At 44.9% G+C, this 24,007-nt stretch overlaps 1 protein-coding gene across 50 annotated transcripts in view; it reads left to right on the top strand.

Annotated features, from left to right (window-relative positions):
• Window positions 1-24,007, top strand: part of MATR3 (matrin 3) — a 76,447-nt gene that overhangs the window by 16,407 nt on the left and 36,033 nt on the right. For 10 of the 50 annotated variants that reach the window (XM_008984987.4, XM_054246684.2, XM_078353060.1 and 7 more), the window contains exon 1: window positions 18,813-18,942. The exons of 24 other annotated variants lie outside the window; for them this stretch is intronic. Coding sequence is in view for 4 of the 26 variants with exons in the window: in XM_008985022.5 (XP_008983270.2) it covers window positions 19,117-19,164 (48 nt within the window). In the remaining 22 variants the exon portion in view is untranslated. 50 annotated transcript variants of the gene reach the window in all.

A 24,007-nucleotide genomic window follows, 5' to 3' on the forward strand; every position in this document is an offset into this window, starting at 1 on the left:
CCACCTCCTGGGTTCAAGCAGTTCTCCTGCCTAACCCCCACCCCTCCACGTAGTTGGGACTACAGTTGCATGCCACCACACCTGGATAAATGTTTTTTGTATTTTTAGTAGAAATGGGGTTTTCACCATGCCATGTTGGCCAGGCTGGTCTCAAACTCCTTACCTCAGGCGATCCACCCACCTTGGCCTCCCAAAGTGCTAGGATTACAGGAGTGAGCCACTGCGCCAGGCCAAAGTAGTTTTTTTCTACTCATCTTTTCCCGTGCTGCAATGGAAACTGGAATTAGACTGGCATGGTTACTGGTCTGCAAATACCCAGGCTGCCACCTGCCATAGGTAGCAGTAAACACAAGTGCCTCTTTCCATTGCTTAGACCAAGTTTTAGGTCCTAGACCAGTACCATATAAAGAGGAAAAACTAAAAATAAGGAGGGATTCTAAACACCCCTATCAATCTTGAATTTTTAAAAAATTGAGGGAACCACAATTAATAAACACTATTCCTGGCACCTGTCCATGATTTCACTTGCTGAGTTGAAACAAACTAGTGTCAGTGGGATTTTAATGTGAAATTTTGGATCATGTCTCACTCAAATTTCAATCAGGAAAGCAAAACCCAGAGGGATAAATTCTACAGGTCCCAAAGGGACACAAAAAGGTGGCAAAGTGCCTGGGAATTCACACAAAGGAAAACACCATGCTAAGAGCAACTAATTAAGAACTTAAAAAGAGTGACAATGACTCCCGTGAATGTTGTTGCTTAATTAGGGCTTTACAAACAGCTCCAGTTAATGGACCTGTCAATATACTCTTGAAAAACAATTTCACTGAATTAACAAATTAACTGTAATAACTTAAAATCTCTGCCTAGCAACGTCTTTCTCCTTAGCTATTTAGGAACACTTGTAATCAGCCAACTTGCTGAGTCATAAATTTGTCAGTTTAGTAGACTAGGGCTTGTTCAGAGGAATCCCCTATGACTTATTTGGCCTTCCTTGCCCTCCAGTAAAGGCCCTTTAGGGTGTGAGAATGTTCTATGCTGCTTCTTAAGGGTGATATACTTGTTGGGAAAGTACAATAAGAAGGACCTTAAAATTTATTTTATTTTACTATACTTTCAGATTTATAGAAAAGTTGGGAAAACGGTACAAAGAGTTCCCGTATATACCATGCCCAGTGTCCCCTAATAACATCTTACATTGGTATATTATGTTTGTCACAATTAGATGGGCTAATATTGATACATTAATATTAACTAAAGTCCATACTTTGTTCAGATTTCATTAGTTTGTATGTAAAATTTTTTCTGTTCCAGGATCCCTTTGAAGATACCACATTGCACTTACTCATGTCTTAGGCTCCTGTTAGCTGTGATAGCTTCTTAGACTTGTTTTTAAGGACCTTGACAGTTTCAAAAATTCCTGCTCAGGTATTTCGTAGAAAGTCTCTCAGTTGGGATTGAGTTTTTCTCTTGGGTTCATGGGGTTTCTGGGTTTGGGGGATGAAGACCACAGGGGTCTAATCACATATCATAGGTGCGTAAATGTTAACCTTGATCACCTGACTGAGGTCTTATTTACCAAGTTTCTTCACTGTAGTTACTTACTCCTTTCCTCCTCTTTTCCATACTATACTCTTTGGAGTGAAGTCACTAGTCATGGTCCACATTGAGGGAAGGAATGTGCAGTTGTGCTTTCCTTGAAGGTAGAGTATCTAAGTTATTTAGAATTATTCTGAAAGAAACTTGTTTTTTATTTCCCGTTTATTCCACCTACTTACACCACCATGAACTCCTGGATATTATTTTATGCTTTGGATAATAGTCTAATAATTCATTGCCCAGCTTTGACTATTAAGATCCTTCAGTTATCCCTTTGGGGATATCCTTGTAAATAGCTTACATCTCGTTAACATACTATCATAACTGTTGCTGTTTTTAATTAAAAATAATATTTTTTTAATTGAGGTGGAGTCTTGCTGTGTTGCCCAGGCTGGAGTGCAGTAGTGCAATCTCAGCTTACTGCATCCTCCACATCCTGGGTTCAAGGGATTCTCCTGCCTCAGCCTCCTGAGTAGCTGGGATTACAAGGGTACACCACCTTGTCTGGCTAATTTTTGTATTTTTAGTAGAGATAGGGTTTCACCATTTAGCCAGGCTAGTCTAAAACTCCTGACCTCAAATTATCCATCCACCTCAGCCTCCCAAACTGCTGAGATTTCAGGCGTGAGCCACTGTGCCTAGACTGTTGCTGTTTTTTTGTTTTTTGAGACGGAGTTTTGCTGTTGTTACCCAGACTGGAATGCAATGGCACGATCTCGGCTCACCATAACCTCCGCCTCCTGGGTTGAAGCAATTCTCCTGCCTCAGCCTCCCAAGTAGCTGGGACTACAGGCGCGCACCACCATGCCCAGCTAATTTTTGTATTTTTAGTAGAGATGGGGTTTCACCTTGTTGACCAGGATGGTCTCGATCTCTTGACATTGTGATCTACCCAGTTCGGCCTCCCAAAGTGCTGGGATTATAGGCATAAGCCACGGTGCCCGGCCGCTGTTTTTTAAAATAGTTCCTCACTTTATGGCACTATAAGATGTTCCAGGTTCACTCTTGTATATTGTTTATCTCAGTCCCATTTCTCCAAGAAGCCTTGGTTCTTTTTATTGGAAAATGGTATTGAGGAATCAAAATCAGAGTGTTGGATATACTCTCGATATTGAGGTGTTCTGTGACAGAACAAGGTAATATGTATATGTATGCTAACAAGAATCCTGAGTTCATTGCCTCCTTAATTTTTTTTTTTTTTTTTGAGATGGAGTTTTGCTCTTGTTGCCCAGGCTGGAGTGCAATGGTGTAATCTTGCCTCAGCTTCTTGAGTAGCTGGGATTACAGGCATGCACCACCATGCCCAGTTAATTTAATATGTTTAGTAGAGATGGGGTTTCTCCAAGTTGGTTAGGCGGGTCTTGAACTCCTGACCTCAAATGATCTGCCCATCTTGGCCTCCTAAAGTGCTGGGATTAAAGGCATAAGCCACCATGCCTGGCCACCTCCTAAATTTTTTAAACCTTCCATTTTTATTTTGTGGTCTTAGTTAATTCTGCCATATAGAGAATAGTGGTTAAGCCTGTTGTCCTTGACAATGGATGCTGTGGTCCTTAGATGGCTGATTTTCACCCCATAAGCTTAGAGGGTGGGGATTATGTTATCATCTGAAAAAGGGAGAAGCCAAGCGCAGAACTAAGGATTTTGATGAGTTAAAGGAGAGGAAAAATGCCCCTCAAGGCAAATAGCCTCTGAGTTAGAATCTGGGCTTCAGCAGAGTGACAGTGGTGGAACTTCTCCTTCTCAGTATTAATTCTCTGGGAGAGAACTCCAGGGTTGTCTATACCTGTTCAAATAGGCTGGCTGCCCCAGCTAGTGATGGGTTGGACATAAGGCAAAGAATAGGAGGGGTGAAAGGGGGAAGAACAGACAAGTTCTCTCCCTGCCTCTGCTACCTCTAACACCATAGCATTCTACCCTTTTCTACACTGGGCTTTCATTTCTTACCCCAACCATGATCTGTTCTTCCAGGCACTGTCATTTAATTTTCCAGATACTTGACCTTCTTCTGATATGTGTACTGCCTCCAAGGCTGAGTTGCAGTGAGTGACAATAATCTGTGCTAATTACTCATCTTACCAGAAGACTCCTACCCTTTTTAAAGGATTTATGGTTTTTAATAACCGAACTCTATGCTAGATATTGGATAAATGGTTAACAGAACACAGTTCTTGCTTATCTTGCTATGGTCTGTCAAGCTTTATACAGTCTAGCCTTATCTCTCTCACCCTCTTATCATTATAACCCTTAAATTCCCTGGTTCGGAACACTGGTTTCTTTTTGTCCTTAATTAATTAGCCTTTTGTCACTACCACTCTACACATGCCGTTTTTCCCTTCTGGTTCCATCTTGATATTGCCTACTCAGAGATCTCAGCTCAGTCAACACTCTGCAGAGCAGCTGCCTTCCCCGTCTGGCCACCCATTATATATGTCATAGCACCGTGTTGTACCATAGAGCTAGACACAGGTGCCATGTTGTCTTGAAATGTATTCACAGCTTCCAAAGGATTACTTCAATCCCCTTTACTCAAGAAGCCTCAGTTCTACTGACAGCTGACTAAAGAGCTTCAGCTGGTAATAATAACCTCTCTGTCATAATGTACCCAAAATAGAGAAAGAATAACATGCTTTTCAGTAATACTCCAGTGAGGGAGGCTGAGTCTCGTTTTTGTTTTTGTAAAGAATTTTTTTTGGACATGAATACAAAGGTATCAGGTTACCAAATCATTTGCTAGTAGAACCTATTTGAAGCTGAATGTAGCCTCTAAACATTAAGTGATAATAATGGATGTGGCTGGGCACAGTTGCTCACGCCTATAATCCCAACACTGAGAGGCTGAGGTGGGCGGATCACTTGAGGCCAGGACAGGACCAGCATGGCCAACATGGTGAAACCCCGTCTCTACAGAAAAATATACAAAAATTAGCCAGGTGTGGTGGTGCATGCCTGTAATCCCAACTTACTTGGGTGGCTGAGGCACAAGAATCCCCTGAACTTGGAAGACAGAGGTTGCAGTGAGCTGAGATCACGCCACTGCACTCCAGCCTGGGCGACAGAGTGAAACTGTCTCACAAAAAGGGGGAAAATAATGGATTTGTAGAGCCTTGTTATTTAGATTTCAGGCATCTGTTGACTAAAACACATGTGTGGGCTTTTGTTACTTTTTTTGGTAATCTGTAAATATCTTTATATTTGAGAAAATTTGTGAAACATCTTTGTGTAAATTATAACTTGCAGAACCTCTCTTACAAGCAGGCATACTGGTAAGTAGCTGCCAGAATATAACTTATAACCAGATTGAAGTATATAATTATAATATGGTTATTATTCTGGGGTTCTATATAAAATAAAATCTTTGAATCTGTGATTTTTGTCATTAGGGTATACTTTGGGACATGCGGCGACAGAATATCAACACCATTTACTACATGTTGACCATGTTAAATTCTTTTAACACATCTCTTTTTTTTTTTGAGATGGAGTTTTGCTCTCGTTACCCAGGCTGGAGTGCAATGGCGCGATCTCGGCTCACTGCAACTTGCGCCTCCTGGGTTTAGGCTAATCCTTTCAATAGCCCTACAAGGTACATGTTATTGTTTGCCCAAAGTCACACAGTCACACAAGAACTTGTATGGTGTTCAATGAATCTGGCTACAAAAGTAGCTTTAGGTTTAATCTAGGACCTTTCATGTATAGTGCCCTCAAGTCTTGTAGCTATCTGCTTCTTCAATCATCAACCTTGTTCAATCTAACATCTTGAAGGGACTACTCCAATGCCTTACTTCCATTCCAAATTCTTTTTTTTTTTTTTTTTTTTTTTGAGACAGAGGGGCTCTGTTGCTCAGGCTGGAGTGCTGAAGTGCAGTGGCGTGATTTCTGCTCACTCCTGCCTCAGCCTCCCGAGCGGCTGAGATTATAGGCATACGGTACCACACTCAGCTAATTTTTGTATTTTTAGTAGAGACGAGGTTTCACCGTGTTGACCAGGATGGTCTCGATCTCTTGACCTCGTGATCTGCCTACCTCGGCCTCCCAAAGTGCTGGGATTATAGGCGTGTGCCACCACACCTGGCCCAAATTCAATTTTTTTTTTAAAAGATGGAGTCTTGCTCTGTCACCTGGACTGAAGTGCAATGGCACAATCTCATCTCATGGCAGCCTCCTGAGTAGCTGGGATTATAGGGGTGCGCCACCACGCCTGGCTAAGTTTTGAATTTTTTTTTTTTAAAAACGGAGTTTCACCATGTTGGTCAGGCTGTTCTTGAACTCCCGACCTCAGGTGATCCACCCACCTTGGCCTCCAAAGTGCTTGGATTACAGGTGTGAGCTACCATGCCCGACCTAGTTTTGTATTTTTAGTAAAGACCAGTTTCATTGTGTTGGCCAGGCTGTTCTTGAAATCCTGACTTCAAGTGATCTGCCTGCCTCAGCCTCCCAAAATGCTGGGATTACAGATGTGAGCTACCACCCTCGACACTAAGGCATTTTAAAATTAATTTCTCAAGGGTTTACTTAAATTTTTAGAAGATGGAGATGAAGTTGGACTCCCCTTTTATATATATATATATTGGTATATGCCTGCTAAATTGCGGGATATATAATAAGACTTGAGGTTGGGCGTGGTAGCACAAGCCTGTAATCCCAGCTTGAACCCAGAAGGTAGAGGTTGCAGTGAGCAGAAATGGAGATTGTACCACTGCGCTCCAGCCTGGGTGACAGAGCAAAACTGTCTCAAAAGACTTAAACAAGCACATTGTAAACAAATTATTACATGATAATACAACACAAAATAATCCTTGGATTATTTCAAGAATATTTGCAGTTAGTTGGTCTCAATAAAAATTATATAACCTCCCTATATGCTAAAAATTTGCTGTCTGGGTTTGGTGACTCATGCCTGTAATCCTACCACTTTGGGAGGCTGATGTAGGAGGATCCTTTGAGCCCAGGTATTCAGAGCTGCCATGAGCTATGATGACGCCATTGTACTCCGGCATGGTAACAGCAAGATCCTGTCTCAAAAGAAGCATTTGCTAAAATGGTTGAGATTCAGCACTCCCAAACTTACGAAATGTATCTGACACAAAAAGCCAAAGTAATGCTTAATGGAAAAACCCTGAAAGTATATCAATTGAAAAGAGAAAGTTTAGGTCGGGTGCAGTGGCTTACACCTGTAATCCCAGCACTTTGGGAGGCCAAGGCGGGTGGATCACGAAGTCAGTAGTTCGAGACCAGCCTGGCTAGCCTGGTGAAATGTGGTCTTTATTAAAAATACAAACATTAGGCCAGGCGCGGTGGTTCAATCCTGTAATCCCAGCACTTTGGGAGGCTGAGGTGGGTGGATCATGAGGTCAAGAAATCAAGACCATCCTGGTCAACACGGTGAAACCCCATCTCTACTAAAAATACAAAAAAATTAGCTGGGCATGGTGGCGGGTGCGTGTAATCCCAGCTACTCAGGAGGCTGAGGCAGGAGAATTGCTTGAACCCAGGAGGCGGAGGTTGCAGTGAGCCAAGATCGTGCCATTGCACTCCAGCCTGGGTAACAAGAGCGAAACTCCGTCTCAAAAAAAAAAAAAAAAAACATTAGCAGGGTGAGATGCTGCGTGATTGTAATCTCAGCTACTCAGGAGGCTGAGACACAAGAATTGCTTGAACCTGGGAGGCGGAGGTTGCAGTTAACTGAGATCCCACCACTGAACTCCAATCCTGCTGACAGAGCAATACTCCATCTTTGGGGAAGAAAAAAGATCCTGTGGAATGATTGGGCTGTAGCCAACTGGAAGCGCCAATCTGACTTGTAGATACCATGATCTCTCACTTGGAAGCTCAGCTGGGCCTGCTGACTGTAGCATCTTAGTTCTTTTCTATGGCTTGAGATTCTCGCAGTATGGCAAGCAGGTTCCAAGTGGATAAAAGCAGATTTTAAAAGTTCATTTCTGGGCTGCGCATGGTAGCTCATACATGTAGTCCCAGCATTTGGGAAGGCCAAGGCGGGAGGATTGAGTGAGCTCAGGAGTTGGAGACCAGCCTGGACAACATGGCAAGACCCTGTCTGTAAAAAATTGAAAAAAAAAAAAAAAATGAAAACATTAGGCAAGCATGGTGGTAGGCACCTATGCTCCCAACTACTGGGGAGGCTGAGATGGGAGGATTGCTGGAGTCTGAAAAGTCAAGGCTGCACTCTAGCCTGGGCAACAGAACAAGACCGTCTCAAAAAGAAACCCCTCCAAAACCAAAACAAAAGATTATTTCTGTATTCTATTATTCTATTGGTTAAAGCCAGTCACAGGACCTTCCAGATATAGGGTGAGGGGATATTAATTGCATCATTTCATGAGAAGAGCAGCACAGAACTTGTGGCCATATTCAGAATAATATATATTTATATGTATATATATATATATATACACACATAACATGCTTTTTATCTATAGGAACTTCTTAGAACACCTAAGAAATGGCTGATAGTAGTTGACTTTTTAATTTCATTTACAGACAGAGTTTCGCTCTTGTTACCCACGCTGGAGTGCAATGGCATGATCTCGGCTCACCGCAACCTCCACCTCCTGGGTTCAAGCAATTCTCCTGCCTCAGTCTCCTGAGTAGCTGGGACTACAGGCGCGTGCCCAGCTAATTTTTGTATTTTTGTTTTTTTTTGAGATGGGGTTTTGCTGTTGTTACCCAGACTGGAGTGCAATGGCACGATCTCGGCTCACCGCAACCTCTGCCTTCTGGGTTCAAGCAATTCTCCTGCCTCAACCTCCCGAGTAGCTGGGACTACAGGGGCGCACCACCATGCCCAGCTAATTTTTGTATTTTTAGTAGAGACGGGGTTTCACCTTGTTGACCAGGACAGTCTCGATCTCTTGACCTCGTGATCCACCCGCCTCAGCCTCCCAAAGTGCTGGGATTATAGGCATGAGCCGCTGTGCCTGGCTGTTGACTTTTTTATTGTAGGGATATATAAATCAGGGGAAACCTCATAGAACATCAGTAAGGTGGCAGAATAGAACAGTCTGGTGCTTAGTACCTCACAGAAATACCAATTTGAACAATAAGCAATACAGGAAAAGAGCTAAGGAAGCCAAGTGGCAGATAGTAGTACCTGGATAGGGCAAAGAAATAAGAAAAGATGCAAATGAGAACCAGATTTGCCTTGTATGCAAACTCCAGCCCCACCTCAGTAAAACCCACTGGCAGGCAGGCCCTCACTGCCTCATACTCCAGGCTGGTACCTGGGACTCCAGGTCAGGCTCAAGCACCTGTGGACCTATACTTCAGGCTAGCTCCCACATAGGCAGTGGGCTTCAGGACCACTGCTGCACACCCAGGTGGCAGGCTAGCCTACCATATGGTGTGCTTAGTGTCTCTGGATGAGCTGACTGCTGAAAAATTTTCTCAGCTGAAGCCAGTCATAAAGACCAGAATAAGTGTCACTTCAAATATGTGGATACTAATGCATGGCCATAAGGATCATAAACAATCAGGGAATCACAAAAAGGAGCAAAATAAATCACCAGTAACCCTAAAGAAATGGCGATTTATGGACTGGCTGACTATTAAAAGTAATGATTTTGGGAGGCCAAGGCGGGCAGATCACGAGGTCAAGAGGTCGAGATCATCCTGAGCAACATGGTGAAACCCCGTCTCCACTAAAAATGCAAAAATTAGCTGGGAATGGTGGCGCATGCCTGTAGTCCCAGCTACTCGGGTGGCTAAGGCAGGAGAATCACTTGAATCCAGGAGGCTGACTTTGCAGTGAGCTGAGATTGCACCACTGCACTCCAGCCTGGCGACAGAGAAAGACTCCATCCAAAAAAAAAAAACAATGATAAGCCGGGCGGGCGCGGTGGCTCACGCCTATAATCCCAGCACTTTGGGAGGCTGAGGCGGGCGGATCACCTGAGGCCGGGTGTTCGAGACCAGCCTGACCAACATGTAGAAGCCCCGTCTCTGCCGGGTGCAGTGGCACGTACCTGTAGTCCCAGCTACTTGGGAGGCTGAGGTGGGAGGATCGCTTGAGCCCAGGAGTTCTGGGCTGTAGTGCGCTATGCTGATTGGATGTCCACACTAAGTTCAGCATCAATATGGTGACCTCTCGGAAGTGGGGACCACCAGGTTGCCTAAGGAGGGGTGCACCGGCCCAGGCTGGAAACAGATCAGATCAAAACTCCCATGCTGATCAGTAATGGGATCACACCTGTGAATAGCCACTGCACTCCAGCCTGGGCAACACAATGAGACCCTGTCTCTTTAAAAAAAGAAAAGAAAAGAAAGAAAGAAAAGAAACCTTGTCTCTACTAAAAATACAAAAAATGAGCCAGGCGTGGTGGCACATGCCTGTAATCCCAGCTACTGGGAGGCTGAGGAAGGACAATTGCTTGAACCTGGGAGGGGGAGGTTGCAGTGATGGAGATCGCCCCATTGCACTCCAGCCTGGGCAACAGAGCAAGACTGTCTCAAAAAAAAAAAAAAAAGAAAAAGTGAAAAAGCCTATTGGAAGCATAGGACACCATGGGGTGAACTCGTATATGCATCTTCAGTATTTCAGAAAGAGCAAAGAGCAGAAAGTTCACTTAAACTTCCCCAATCTGGAAAGAAATGAACATCCAGATCCGTGGATGTTCCAGAGACCCCCAAATATATTAAAGATATCTTAGCTGGGGCGATAGCTCACGCTTGTAATCCCAGCAGTTTGGGAGGCCAAGGTGGGTGGACCACCTGAAGTCAGGAGTTCTAGACCAGCTTGGCCAACATGGTGAAACCCCATCTTTACTGAAAATACAAAAAAACTAGCTGGGTGTGGTGGCAGGCGCCTATAATCCCAGCTACTTGGAAGGCTGAAGCAGGAGAATCACTTGACCCCAGGAGGCAAAGGTTGCAGTGACCGAGATTGCACCATTGTATTCCAGCCTGGGCAACAGAGCAAGACTCCATCTCAAAAAAAAAAAAAAGATATCTTGACTGGCCAGGTGCAGTGGCTCATGCCTGTGATCCCAGCACTTTGGGAGGCTGAGGTGGGCGGATAACCTGAGGTCAGGAGTTCAAGACCAGCCTGACCAACATAAAGAAACCCTGTCTCTACTAAAAATACAAAATTAGCCAGGTGTGGTAGCACATGCCTGTAGTCCCACCTACTCAGGAGGCCAAGGCAGAACTGCTTGAACCTGGGGGTGAAGGTTGTGGCAAACCAACATTGCACCATTGCACTCCAGCCTAGGTAACAGGAGCAAAATTTCATCTCAAAAAATAATAATAATAAGTTAAAATAAAATAAAAATATAAAGATATCTTGACCAAGGCTCACTATAATTAACTCTCAGAAGACAGAGTTTTGAAATTGATATATGTATTACCTATTCAAAAACTTTCTAACACCTGACCCCATCTTCTTGCCACTGCTAGAAGAGTAGCTACTGGTTAACAGTTTTCTGTTTGTAAATAGCCCTAAAAGATGACCTGGTTCCAGGACATTAAAACTGTCCCAGTAGATTTCTGAGGTGTCAACTCTCCTGCAGATAGAATAACATTCAAAGGCTCTTTCTTTGTCTCTAGCTGCAAGATCATAGGCAATCTTCCTTTTAAAAGTTATTTAGGCTGGGCGTGGTGGCTCATGCCTATAATCCCAGCACTTTGGGAGGCTGAGGCGGGTGGATCACGAGATCAAGAGATCAAGACCGTCCTGGTCAACAAGGTGAAACCCCGTCTCTACTAAAAGTACAAAAATTAGCTGGGCATGGTGGTGCATGCCTGTAATCCCAGCTACTTGGGAGGCTGAGGCAGGAGAATTGCTTGAACCCAGAAGGTGGAGGTTGCGGTGAGCCGAGATCATGCCATTGCACTCCAATCTGGGTAACAACAGCGAAACTCCATCTAAAAAAAAAAAAAAAATTATTTATTTATTATAAAATAGAGATGGGGTCTCACTGTGTTGATTAGGCTGGTCTTGAACGAGCTTCAAGTGTTCCACCCATCTTGGCCTCCCAAAGTGATAGGATTACAGGTGTGAGTCACCACACCTGGACTTTTAAATTTTATTTATTATTATTTGTTTCTATGGACGTCCTGTGTGGACAAGCTTTTTGATGGTGCAGCTTATGTGAAATAGGAATAATGGTACATTGGCCAGGCACAGTAACTCACGCTTGAGCCCAGGAGATCAAGTCTACAGTGAGCCAAGATTGCACTCCTGTACTCCTGAGCCTGGGAAACACAAGGAGACCCTGTCTCAAAAACAAACAAACCAACAAACAAAAACCAAAACTTTGTTTCCTTTTTTTTTGAGACAAAGTCTCACTCTGTTGCCCAGGCTGGAGTGCAGTGGCACAATCTTGGCTCACTGCAACCTCTGCCTCCCAGGTTCAGGAAATTCTCCTGCCTCAGCCTCCTGAGTAGTAGCTGGGATTACAGGCGTGTGCCACCATGCCCAGCTAATTTTTGTATTTTTAGTAGACACGAGGTTTCACCATGTTGGTCAGGCTGGTCTCAAACGCCTGACTTTTGTGATCCACCCACCTCAGCCTCCCAAAGTGCTGGGATTACAGGCGTGAGCCATGGAGCCTGTTTCCTTTGTGTCTTTTTGCTGATAAGCCTCTAAGCACCTGTTATATTTCTTTTGCATCTCCCACAACATTACCAAGTTCCTCAATAAATAATTACTCAATTGAAAAAGTTTTACTTTCTCTGCACAATCAGCAGATGGCATTAGAACCTTATCTGAACATACAGGTAGGTGCATATCTGAACTGAGATTTGATAGGCAGTCATGTTTCTATCTGCTAGAGGACCAGAGGCTGTTGTTTCATCTAAGAGTTCAGAACAACATAAGGGGAAGGCTTAGCAAAGATCAGTTGGAATCAGACTTGCAGAATAGAAAGCAGATCAGATTTTGAGTGGAAGACCCAAGAATCACTGAAAAGTAGGATCCCCTCCAAAAAAAATGTGGTCTTTCCAAAGTTAGCTACCTGGTGGGTTTAAACATCATCTCTTGAGGGGAGCCCCAGCCCTTGATGAATCCTACCAAATTCCTTTTCCAAGCCTGTCAAATGATTAGCCTTAAAGGTGTGACTCACATTTTGTAAGCTTTGTTGAAACCTTTGAAAATCAGAACATAAGGCCGGGCGCGGTGGCTCATGCCTATAATCCCAGCACTTTGGGAGGCTGAGGCGGGTGGATCATGAGGTCAAGAGATTGAGACCATCCTGGTCAACAAGGTGAAACCCCATCTCTACTAAAAATACAAAAATTAGCTGGGCATGGTGGTGTGCACCTGTAGTCCCAGCTACTCGGGAGGCTGAGGCAGGAGAATTGCTTGAACCCAGAAGGCGGAGGTTGTGGTGAGCCGAGATCGTGCCATTGCACTCCAGTTTGGGTAACAACAGCGAAACTCTGTCTCAGAAAAAAAAAAAAAAAAAATCAGAACATAACATACAGATGTAAAATTGCAGTTCCACTTTCACAATGGCTATTTAAACAAACATTTTCCCTTCCTGGGTGTGGTAGCATACACCTGTGAGTCCCAGCTACTTGAGAGGCTGAGGCGGGAGGATAGCTTAAAGCCCAGGAATTAGAGGGTAGAGTGAGCCATGATCAAGCTACTGCACTCCACCCTGGGTGAGAGAGCAAGACCCCGTCTCTAAATATATACCTGTCTCTAACTTTATATATATAATAACAAATAAATATATAAATATATAAATTTCCCTCTTGCAGCTCCAGCCCTCAACAGATCTTCTCAAAGAGAAAATTGATGTTATCTGACTATAATGTCCATGTCTTCCTTCTACCTTCTTCCTTCTTCCTTCCGAATGAATTTCAGCACTATCTGCTCCATACCTCCTGTTACTGTAAAGGAATTTATCTTGCTTCCCTATCCTTTTGGGAACCTCTGTTTTGGATTATACTATCTCCTTGTCTTTCCAACAACTCCTTCCCTAAGATATCCTTACTGCCAGTTAATTGTGCTCAAGTCCCTCACATAGTAAAACAAAAAACCCTTAATCCTGCTTCTCCTCTAGTCTCTTCATAGCTGAAATTTCCTGCATTGAGTAGTTTCTGTCTTCCTTCTTCTCATATTCAGCCCTTCCAGTCTGACATAGCGCACTTTACTGGAAGCAACTCTCAATGTTACCACTGATACCCGTGTTGCTAAGTCTTGTAGATATCATTGGTCTTCATCTTGACCTCTTGGTAACATTTGACCCTGTTGATCACTTTATGTTTGAAGTATTTTTTGTTGTTCTTATTTTAAAAGCAACACAATTACTGTGCTTTCCTTCCTTGCCCTCCCCTCACACATACATACACATATTTGCTTTACTCCCCCGGCCTCTGTCCACTAAGTTTCTTTTGCTATGCTTGATTAAAGTTCCTCAAGGATTGGTGCTCAGGCCTCTTTTTTCACTGCACCCACTTAAGGCTCTTTTTCTTTTCTTTTCTTTTTGAGATGGAGTCTTCCTCTGTTGCTCAGGCTGGAGTGCAATGGCGCGATCTCGGAATCTTGGCTCACTGCAACCTCCGCTTCCCAGCGATTCTCCTGCCTCAGCCTCCCAGGTAGCTGGGATTACAGGCGCGCACCACCACACCCAGCTAATTTTTTATATTTTTGGTAGAGATGAGGTTTCATCATGTTGGCCAGGCTGGTCTTGAACTCCAGACCTCAAGTGATCCACCTGCCTTGGCTTGCCAAAGTGCTGGGATTACAGGTGTCAGCCACCTCTCCCGGCCACTCTTTTTGTTTGTTTGTTATTTTTATTTATTTATTTATTTATTTTTTTGAGACAGAGTTTCGCTGTTGTTACCCAGACTGGAGTGCAATGGCACGATCTTGGGCTCACCACAACCTCCGCCTTCTGGGTTCAAGCAATTCTCCTGCCTCAGCCTCCCGAATAGCTGGGACTACAGGCGCGCACCACCATGCCCAGCTAATTTTTTTTTGAATTTTTAGTAGAGACGGGGTTTCACCTTGTTGACCAGGATGGTCTCAATCTCTTGACCTGGTGATCCACCCGCCTCGGCCTCCCAAAGTGCTGGGATTATAGGCGTGAGTGTTTTGTTTTTTAAATAGGGTCTCTCTTGCTCTGTGGCCTAGGCTGGAGTGCAGTACCACCTGCTCCCAGGCTCAATTGATCCTTCCAAATCAGCCACCCCTGACTTTCCCTACCCCTGCCCTGGAGCAGCTGGGTCTATAGGCACGAGTGCCAACATGCACGGCTAATTTTTGTATTTTTGTAGAGATGCCGTTTCATCATGTAGTATGGTCTTGAACTTTCTGGCCTCAGGCAATCCACCTGCCTTACCCTTCCAAAGTGCTGGGATTACAGGTGTGAGCCACCGCACCTGGCTTTAAGTTTATTTTTCAACTACTATTACTTCATTTACAGCATTAACTTAACTTGTAAATTTACCACTAACCCACAATCTTCCCCTGAGCTCAAGACCCATATATACCATTCTTTCCTTTAAAATTCATGTGTCCCCAACCGAATTTGCATTGGATAGTATTAAATAAAACTTGTATTCCCCAGTTTATCTTAGATTCTGCATTTGAATTTATAACCCCAGGGAAAAGGCTCTTTCCTAGGTCTCCAATCTTTTTTTTTTTTTTTGAGACAGAGTTTTGCCATTGTTACCCAGACTGGAATGCAATGCTCGATCTCGGCTCACCGCAACCTCAACCTCAAGCAATTCTCCTGCCTCAGCCTCCTGAGTAGCTGGGGCTACAGGCATGCATCACCATGCCCAGCTAATTTTTTGTACGTTTTTGGTAGAGACGGGGTTTGACCTTGTTGACCAAGATGGTCTCGATCTCTTGACCTCATGATCCTCCTGCCTCAGCCTCCCAAAGTGCTGAGATTGTCTATGCACAGGAGGCTGAGGCAGGAGGATTGCTTGAGCCTGGGAGGTGGAGGTTGTAGTGAGCCCTGATCACATGATTGCACTCTAACCCAAGCAACAGAGCAGTTTGTCTCCAAAAATAAACAAACAAGAAACTAAAATAGATCTTCAATTTCCCAAAGTGTACCTCAGAGTTTTCACACATTCTGATCCCTTTGCCTGGGGATGCTTTATTCCCTTCATCTAGTCAATTGCCTACGTATCAAATATTAGCTCAAATCTCAGTTTCTCAGGAAAGTTTCGTCTGCATAAAATGGAAGCTCTATGAGGGCGGTGCTTTGTCTACTTTCCTGCTGTTTGCCTGAGGCCTAATATACTGATGTAGTAGGTACTTGAGAAATATTTCTTGTATCACTGATTAAATTAGATTGAGATAAAGTACTATTGTGAACGAATGGCTTACTCCTTATTTTGTAGATAAAGCAGTTTACCCTGGTCTGAGATGGTAACTTCACTTCACTTTTCAGGTAGTGCCTGGTTGAGTCATCAAGACTCCACTGAGGTCGGGGGTGGTGGCTCATGCCTGTAATCCAAGTATTTTGGAGACCAAGGCGGGAGGATTACCTGAGGTTGGGAGTTTAAGACTGGCCTGACCAACATGGTGAAATCTCGTCTTCTTTTTTAAAAAAAAAAAAGACGCCACTGACTAGCTTTTTCACCTTTATTAAATAACATGACCTTTTTTTTTTTTTTTTGAGACAGTGTCTGATTCTATAGCTAAGGCTGGAGTGCAGTGGTGTGCAAGGCTTACGGCAACCTCCGCCTCCAGCTCAAACCATCCTCCTTAGCCCTGTCCCATACCAGGTGAGTAACTGGGACCACAGGCACGTGCCACCATGCCCAGCTAATTCTGTATTATTATTACTTTTAGTAGAGACAGGGTTTCACCATGATGCCCAGGCTGGTCTGGAACTTTTGAGCTCAAGTGATCCATCTGCCTTGGCCTCCCATAAGTGCTGGGATTACAGGGCGAGCCACTGTGCCTCAAATTACATAACCTTTCAATGTCTCAGTTTTGTGATCTATCAAATGGTATCCCATAGTAGCCGCCTCTCAAGGTTATTGTAGGGTTATGTGTAAGCTGCTTATTGCATTGCCCACCCTATAGAAAGAACTCCATATCACAATCATTAACTGTGCTGGAAAATTCCCAACTCTCCAAATGCAGAGTTCTGCAAGGATTGTTGGGGAGAGTTGCAGCCAGATTAGGGTCGCCAAACAATTGATTTAAGCCTAAATTTCCCTGATCTGAAGGCTGGCTGGAGCTCAAATCCCCCTAACCTGGGTACTGAACCAGTATCTCAGCCCCAAGGGTGTACTGCATTCAGACAAATTCAGCAAAAGGCGAAGGCGGTCTTCTTCCAGGGAAAAGGTGTTGTATCGGACCGAGCACAGAAAGTCAACACCAAGACAAAAGTATGCCAAATTGCAGGGTTTATTGCCGGCGACCACGGAGGACTCACGTCTCTCCAACCCGTGGCAGAGAAAGAAGGGTGACAAGACCTTTTTTTTTTTTTGAGACGGAGTTTCACTCGTTACCCAGGCTGGAGTGCAATGGCGCCATCTTGGCTCACTGCAACCTCCGCCTCCTGGGTTCAGGCAATTCTCCTGCCTCAGCCTCCTGAGTAGCTGGGATTACAGGCACGCACCACCATGCCCAGCTAATTTTTTTTGTATTTTTAGTAGAGACGGGGTTTCACCATGTTGACCAGGATGGTCTCAATCTCTTGACCTCGTGATCCCCCCGCCTCAGCCTCCCAAAGTGCTGGAATTACAGGCTTGAGCCACCGTGCCCGGCCTGACAAGACCTATTTATACCTGCAAAACCACCTTGGGAGTGGGGGTGAGGAGCTGAGATGGGATGAAAAGTCTTCAGACATTTCGGGGGGGGGGGCTGTAAATCACCTCCTGGGTAGAGACACTTAAGAGATTTACAGAAGTTAAGATAACCATTTGCTTACACATTGTCTGGGTAGGGGTTACTTGGTGCCAGAATGGAATTATCCGGGGGTGCTTACTCTGGTCAGTACCGGTAAACAGAGGCCAACAATTCTGGCAGTTACAGATAAGAGAAAGCATGCAGCTTTACCTCTCTTTGCATTTTGCAAAGTAAACTTAGCAGTTTACAGAGGCCGAGGTTAGCAGTCATTGTGAGGAGAATGGAAACAGTTTTATCTCTTTATAAAATGGCATTGTACAGGTTCTAACTCCAGGCCAGCTATATCACAAAGGCTAGCTGTCTTTCGCCTCAAAGACCCTCCTGCACAGAATTCCTGATATTAAAAACCAGCTGGCTGGGTGTGGTCACTCATGCCTTTAATCCCAACGCTGAGAGGCAGAGGCGGGGAGACTGCTTGAGCCAAGGAGTTCCAGACCATCCTGGGCAAAATAATGAGACCCTGTCTCTACTGAAAAAGTAAAAATAAAAATTTTAGCCGGGCCAGGCACGGTGGCTCACGCCTGTAATCCCAGCACTTTGGGAGGCCAAGGCGGGCGGATTACCTGAAGTCAGGAGTTCAAGGCCAGCCTGATCAATATGAAGAAAACCCATCTCTTCTAAAAATACAAAATTAGCCAGGTCTGGTGGCGATGCCTGTAATCCCAGCTACTTGTGAGGCTGAGGCAGGAAAATCGCTTCAACCTGGGAGGCAGAGGTTGCTGTGAGCTGAGATAACACCACTGCATTCCAGCCTGGGCAACAAGGGTGAAACTCCGTCTCAAAAAAAAAAAAAGGAAAAAAAATTAGCCGGGCGTGGTCGTGCGGGCCTGTAGCCTCAGCTAGTGGGGAGGCTGAGGGTGGGAGGATCCCTTGAGGACAAGTTTGAGGCTGCAGTGAGCCGTGATCACGCCATCGCACTCCAATCTGGGCGACAGAGTGAGACCCTGTCTTAAATAATAAAATAAATAAATAAATAAAACCCAGCCAAAATGGCATCGTTTTCCCTTCGTTGCCCCAATAGCTAGCGCTTCCCACCATTCCTTGGCAAAAAGAAGAACCAGAGAGGATAGAAGTCAGGTCTTAGCCAGGGACTCTCGGGAATCGCTTCTAACACGTACCCTATTTAAATTTAGTATTATGGTACTCAGGAGGTTGACAAACAGCCTTTTCGGGAATGGGACTCGAACTCGTAAGCCATAGCTGTTCCTCCATTTCCCGCCTCAGCCGGATGACAGAGAGGCTATCTCCAACGTTAGACAACAACTACCGCAGGCGAGGGCGCGAGCGAGTTGAGCGCGCCGAGTAGGGGGAAGGGCCTGGCGCGCGCCGCACCGGACCGAGGGGGTGGGGGCGAGCTCTCTCGCGAGAGTTCGTTTGTTCTGGGGCTGCAGCCGCTGCCGCCACCTCTATCCAGCGCCGTTGCTGCGGGGGATTGTGGGAGCCTCCGCGTCCCGCTCGCTGGGAGAGAGGTACATCTCCTTTTTCCTCTCCCTTTCCCTAAGGTAGGCGTGAAACGGGTAAGAGTCGGGTGGGGTGGCTGGGGACTTTCTGTGTCCGCCGGGAGGGGACAACGACGGCGACAGGGGCCGCGGGGAGCCGGCCGCGCGCCTTTCTTGCTCGCTCCCGTTCTGCCTCCCTCCGCGCTGCGTATGTGAGCCGCCTGATCGGCGGCCGCCATGTTAGGAGCGCAGTGGCGGGGCAACCAGCCTTCTCGGGCGGCGGAGGTGAGCGGTCCGGGAGGGAGACACGCGGCCGACCGAGGGCCCGGGGTGTGGTGGGAGAGTCGGGGTGAAGAGGTACGCTGGTCGGCCGAGCCTCCCGCGCGTCCTGGGCTCGTTGTGGGCGGGGGCGGGACGACGAGCCCGTTACACGCGGGCCGCGGCGCTGAGGGGGAGGGAGGAGCGCTCGAGGCCTGAGAGACAGACTGTCCATTGGGGGCCTGTCGTTTGGGGAGGACGATTAAGATAGCGAAGTCCTTGGGTAGCGCCAGTCCCAAATAACGCGTTCGCCTTTTTTTCTCTGAAAATGTTCCTCAAAATGGAGGATTTCGCAGACTCCGAAGAGCCTGCTGTTTGAGCAGGTTTCTTTCTTCTCCCGATGTCACGGCCTTCGCGCCGCTCCTCGCCTATCGCCTCAGAGCGCCCCCTAACATTCCCAGTCCAAACGCGCGCGCGCGCGTCAGTAGGTGGACATCAGAAACAACTCCTCCCCGCCCCCCATCGCGTAAAAATGGCCGAAAAATTAAAGGTTAACTCTTGTTTTTCGTACCGCGTCGTGGAGCAAGCCGCCTGCAATACGCTGCGAGGCGGGTGATTTGCGCTTGTTTAGTCAGCCACCTCACATCCTTTTTCTCTTTATCAAAATACTATTAGTTCAGGTTCCTCTGGAGAGGATCGTGCGGTGTGGGACCTTCCGGTTTCCAGACAAAGGGTTTTGGAATACCAAGGTGTAGTCGCCGTGTCGTTCTTTGCATTTCGAGCTCTGTGCCATGTTCTGTGTTCTACATTTACTGTAGATGAATATTCCCTAGGCGTTTATCCTGCTCTGTGGCCCTGTTCTGTGGAATATTCCTATTGGATCAGTTACAGTTTTTCAGTCAGACATTTCTAGAACGGTTATGGTGGTTCTGAGATGTCTAGTCTTTCGGGCGCGCTGGAATAATGTGAAGAGTCGTTGATTTCATAGGTAGTGGTCACGAGGTTTTGTATTGATACTGCGTTCTGTGTTTTAAACCTTGGTTTAAGATTTCTGAATAGTCGGTAAAATACATTTTTCTCAGGAAATCTGAACAGTTGACTGTATAGACAAAAATGATGTTTTAGGCTATTTTAATAAATGTTTAAAGTTTCCCTTTAAAAACATCTCTACTGATGGCTCAGTCATCTACGCAGTCTGTCGACGTTGTTTTTCACATTAGCGTTGTTTTAAAAATCAAGAAGGGTTTGAGACAGATTTTCGTTGCAAAAACGCTCTGGATGATGCCTTTTCCACTTCAGAGAATGTTTTTGCAAACTCGAAATTAAACACCATTAAAATACTACATGAAGATTCTTCTCGTTGGTTATGTAAGATTTGAAAAAGATAATTTGGCCAGATGTTTGTGAAGTGCTGTAAATTTGTATTTCTTCCTTTGCACATAACAGTACATGCTTATAACATTACTTTGTACTTTACCCAGGGAAGTTTCATCATTATTTATTTTTAAGTTGTGTACAGCTTTTATATCACATTTTGAACTAATTTGGAAGGTTTTAACCACCTTTGATCTGAGCATTTGTTAAGTCTTTAAGCGTGCTAATTTTCTTACTAATACTTTAAGAGTTTTTAAACAGTAATATTACAAGTCAGTTAATGGTTTTTACCGAGGAGTGCAACGATGATGTTGTATTTTAGGAGCATCGCATAGTTCACATCCCTCATTTTATAGAAGAGAAGATTAAAGCCCAGATAGGTTGTGACCAGTTGCAATAGTAGCAATGCTGCCAGTGTGGTCTAGAGAGACTTTGGATCTTTTTTTCTGAAACAGGATTGCTCTGTTTCCCAGACTGGAGGGCAGTGGCGCCATCACTGGCTCACGGCTCACAGCAGCCTCTACTTCCCAGACTCAAGTAATCCTCCCACCTCAGCCTTCTGGGTAGTTGAGATCACAGGCACGCGCCACCATACCCAGCTAATTTTTTGATCTTTTGTAGAGACATATTCTTGCTATGTGGCCTAGGTTGGTGTTGAGCTCCCGGAGCCCTTGATTTGGTCCTTGATTCAGACTCCTTCACAGTATAGTATAACACACAGGCTTAAAATGGAAAAACTGCTTATAGTAATTTATCGTAAGGGAGTAGTGTGACAGATAAATTTAATAACAGTTAATGTTTTTTGAAAATCTAAAGATTAAAGTTTTGGTAATCTGATAGTTCTGTTGTGGAAGTAGAAATCTTATACAGCTAAAAAGAGTATTTTTAGGCTGGGCGTGGTGGCTCACTCCTGTAATCCCAGTACTTTGAGAGGCAGAGCCGGGCGGTTCACGAGGTCAGGAGATCCACACCATCCTGGCTAACACGGTGAAACTCCATCTCTACTAAAATAAAAATAAAAAATAATAATAAAAGAAAAGAAACCAGGTATGGTGGCACACGCCTGTAGTCCCAGCTACTTGGGAGGCTGAGGCAAGAGAATCGCTTGAACCTGGGAGACGGAGGTTGCAGTGAGCCAAGATCATGCCACTGCACTCCAGCCTGGGCCACAGCCAGACTGTCTCAAAAATAAACCAAAAACAAACAAACAAAACCACACAGTATTTTAGTTGAAGAGTAATGATGGGAAAATGGTGATGGTACATAGTTTTAACTGTAAAGGAAAATATTGTAAACTGCTAATGTTGTTTGATTGTATTGGGGGGGTTGTTTTTTGACATGGAGTCTCACTCTTTCACCCAGGCTGGAGTGCAGTGGTGCGATCTTGGCTCACCACAGCCTCCACCTCCTGGGTTCAAGGGATTATCCTGTCTCAGCCTCCTGAGTAGGTGGGATTACAGGCATGAGAGACCATGCCCAGCTAGTTTTTGTATTTTTTTTTTTTTTTTTTTTTTGAGACGGAGTTTTGCTCTTGTTACCCAGGGTAGAGTGCAATGGCGCGATCTTGGCTCACCGCAACCTCCGCCTCCTGGGTTCAGGCAATTCTCCTGCCTCAGCCTCCTGAGTAGCTGGTATTACAGGCACACACCACCATGCCCAGCTAATTTTTGTATTTTTAGCAGAGACGGCGTTTTACCTTGTTGACCAGGATGGTCTCGATCTTTTGACCTCGTGATCCACCCGCCTTGGCCTCCCAAAGTGCTGGGATTACAGGCTTGAGCCACTGCGCCTGGCAGTTTTTGTATTTTTTAGTAGAAACGTGGGTTCACCATGTTGGCCAGGCTGATCTTGAACCCCTGACCTCATGATCCATCTGCCTCGGGCTCCCAAAGTGCTTGGATTACAGGCGTGAGCCACCATACCTGTCTGATTAGATTTTTTTAAAATTAATTTTTGATACCAAGTTTCTCTCGTTGACCAAGCTAGAGTGCGATGGCAGGATCTCTGCTCACTGCAAACTCCGCCTCCCAGGTTCAAGAGATTCTCTTGCCTCAGCCTCCTGAGTAGCTGGGAGTACAGGCATGTGCCACCACGCCCGGCCAATTTTGTATTTTTTTTTTTAATGTTTATTTTATGTACAAAGAACTATCATGGTTTTTCATGGTAAATGTCTTGGATAATCCTTTGAAGATCATTTAGTCCAACTTATGGACTAAATATTCTTCGCGTAGTGACGGAAACACTGGCGGCACATATTGAGACCATATTTCCGGATCAAACTGTGCCGTTTGAACAGACTCGACAACGCGAGAACCCTGGCCGAATTTTCGCGGGTGGCTCCAGTACAGCTGCTGGTGACCCATCTTGCTCTCAAAAAGGCAATGAGGTAAAAGGTCAGTTTTATTATTATTAGTAGAGAGATGAGGTTTCTCCATGTTGGTCAGGCTGGTCTTGAACTTCCGACCTCAGGTGATCGGCCTGCTTTGGTCTCCCAAAGTGCTGGGATTACAAGCGTGAGCTACTGCACTTGTTTTATGTTGTTTTCAAAAGGACAATATAAAACATGAAAATAGACATACATCCCAAAATGTTTGCTCAGATTTTGGCATTAAGAGTAATTTGTGTGTCCTCCCTGGTGTTTTTCTGAATTTATTACAGTAAATTACATCTACTTTTGTAATGAGGGGAAAAAATGAAAAACATTTTGTAAATGCTAGAACTGCTTAAAATTATGTAGAATCTCCTGTGTTTTTTAAGGGAAATTGATATAAACTAGCTGCTTCAAGTGTGAAGTGAAAAGTACTCAGAAGTGACAAAAAGTAGTGCTTGTTGTGTAACATTCTTTTTATTAGATACAATCAAACACAGGAATCAGACTATTCTTCCGTAAAAATGTTAAAATCGTTATTGGCTGTGTGTGGTGGCTCATGCCTGTAATCTCAGCACTTTGGGAGGCTGAAGCGGGCAGATCATGAGGTCAGGAATTCAAGACCAGCCTGGCCAAGATGGTGAAACCATCTCTACTAAAAATACAAAAATTAGCCAGGTGTGATGGCACGTGCCTGTAATTCCAGCTATTTGGGAGGGTGAGGCAGAGAATTGCTTAAACCTGGGAGGTGGAACTTGCAGGGGGGTGAAATTGCGCCACTGCACTCCATCCTGGGCAACAGAGCGAGCCTCGGTCTCAAAAATAAAAATAAGATAAAAATTATTATTGGAAATAGTACTAATTAGCTTACAGTATGAACTGCAGCCAAAGAATTGAATAATGGTTGGATATTCTTAGAACATATTTTAGTTAAGGATACTTGATTTTATATACCTCCTTTAGTTAGAATTGTAGTATGCCTATCCCATACTTCTGGCAACAGGTTCTAAAAGTGGTTGATTGCAGCTGGGCGCCAGTAATCCCAGCACTTTAGGAGGCCTAGGGGATCATCTGAGGTCAGGAGTTGCGAGACCAGCTTGCCCGACGTGGCAGTACCCTGTTTTTACT

Source organism: Callithrix jacchus, chromosome 2 (assembly GCF_049354715.1).
Source record: "Callithrix jacchus isolate 240 chromosome 2, calJac240_pri, whole genome shotgun sequence".
NCBI classification, from domain to species: domain Eukaryota; kingdom Metazoa; phylum Chordata; class Mammalia; order Primates; family Cebidae; genus Callithrix; species Callithrix jacchus.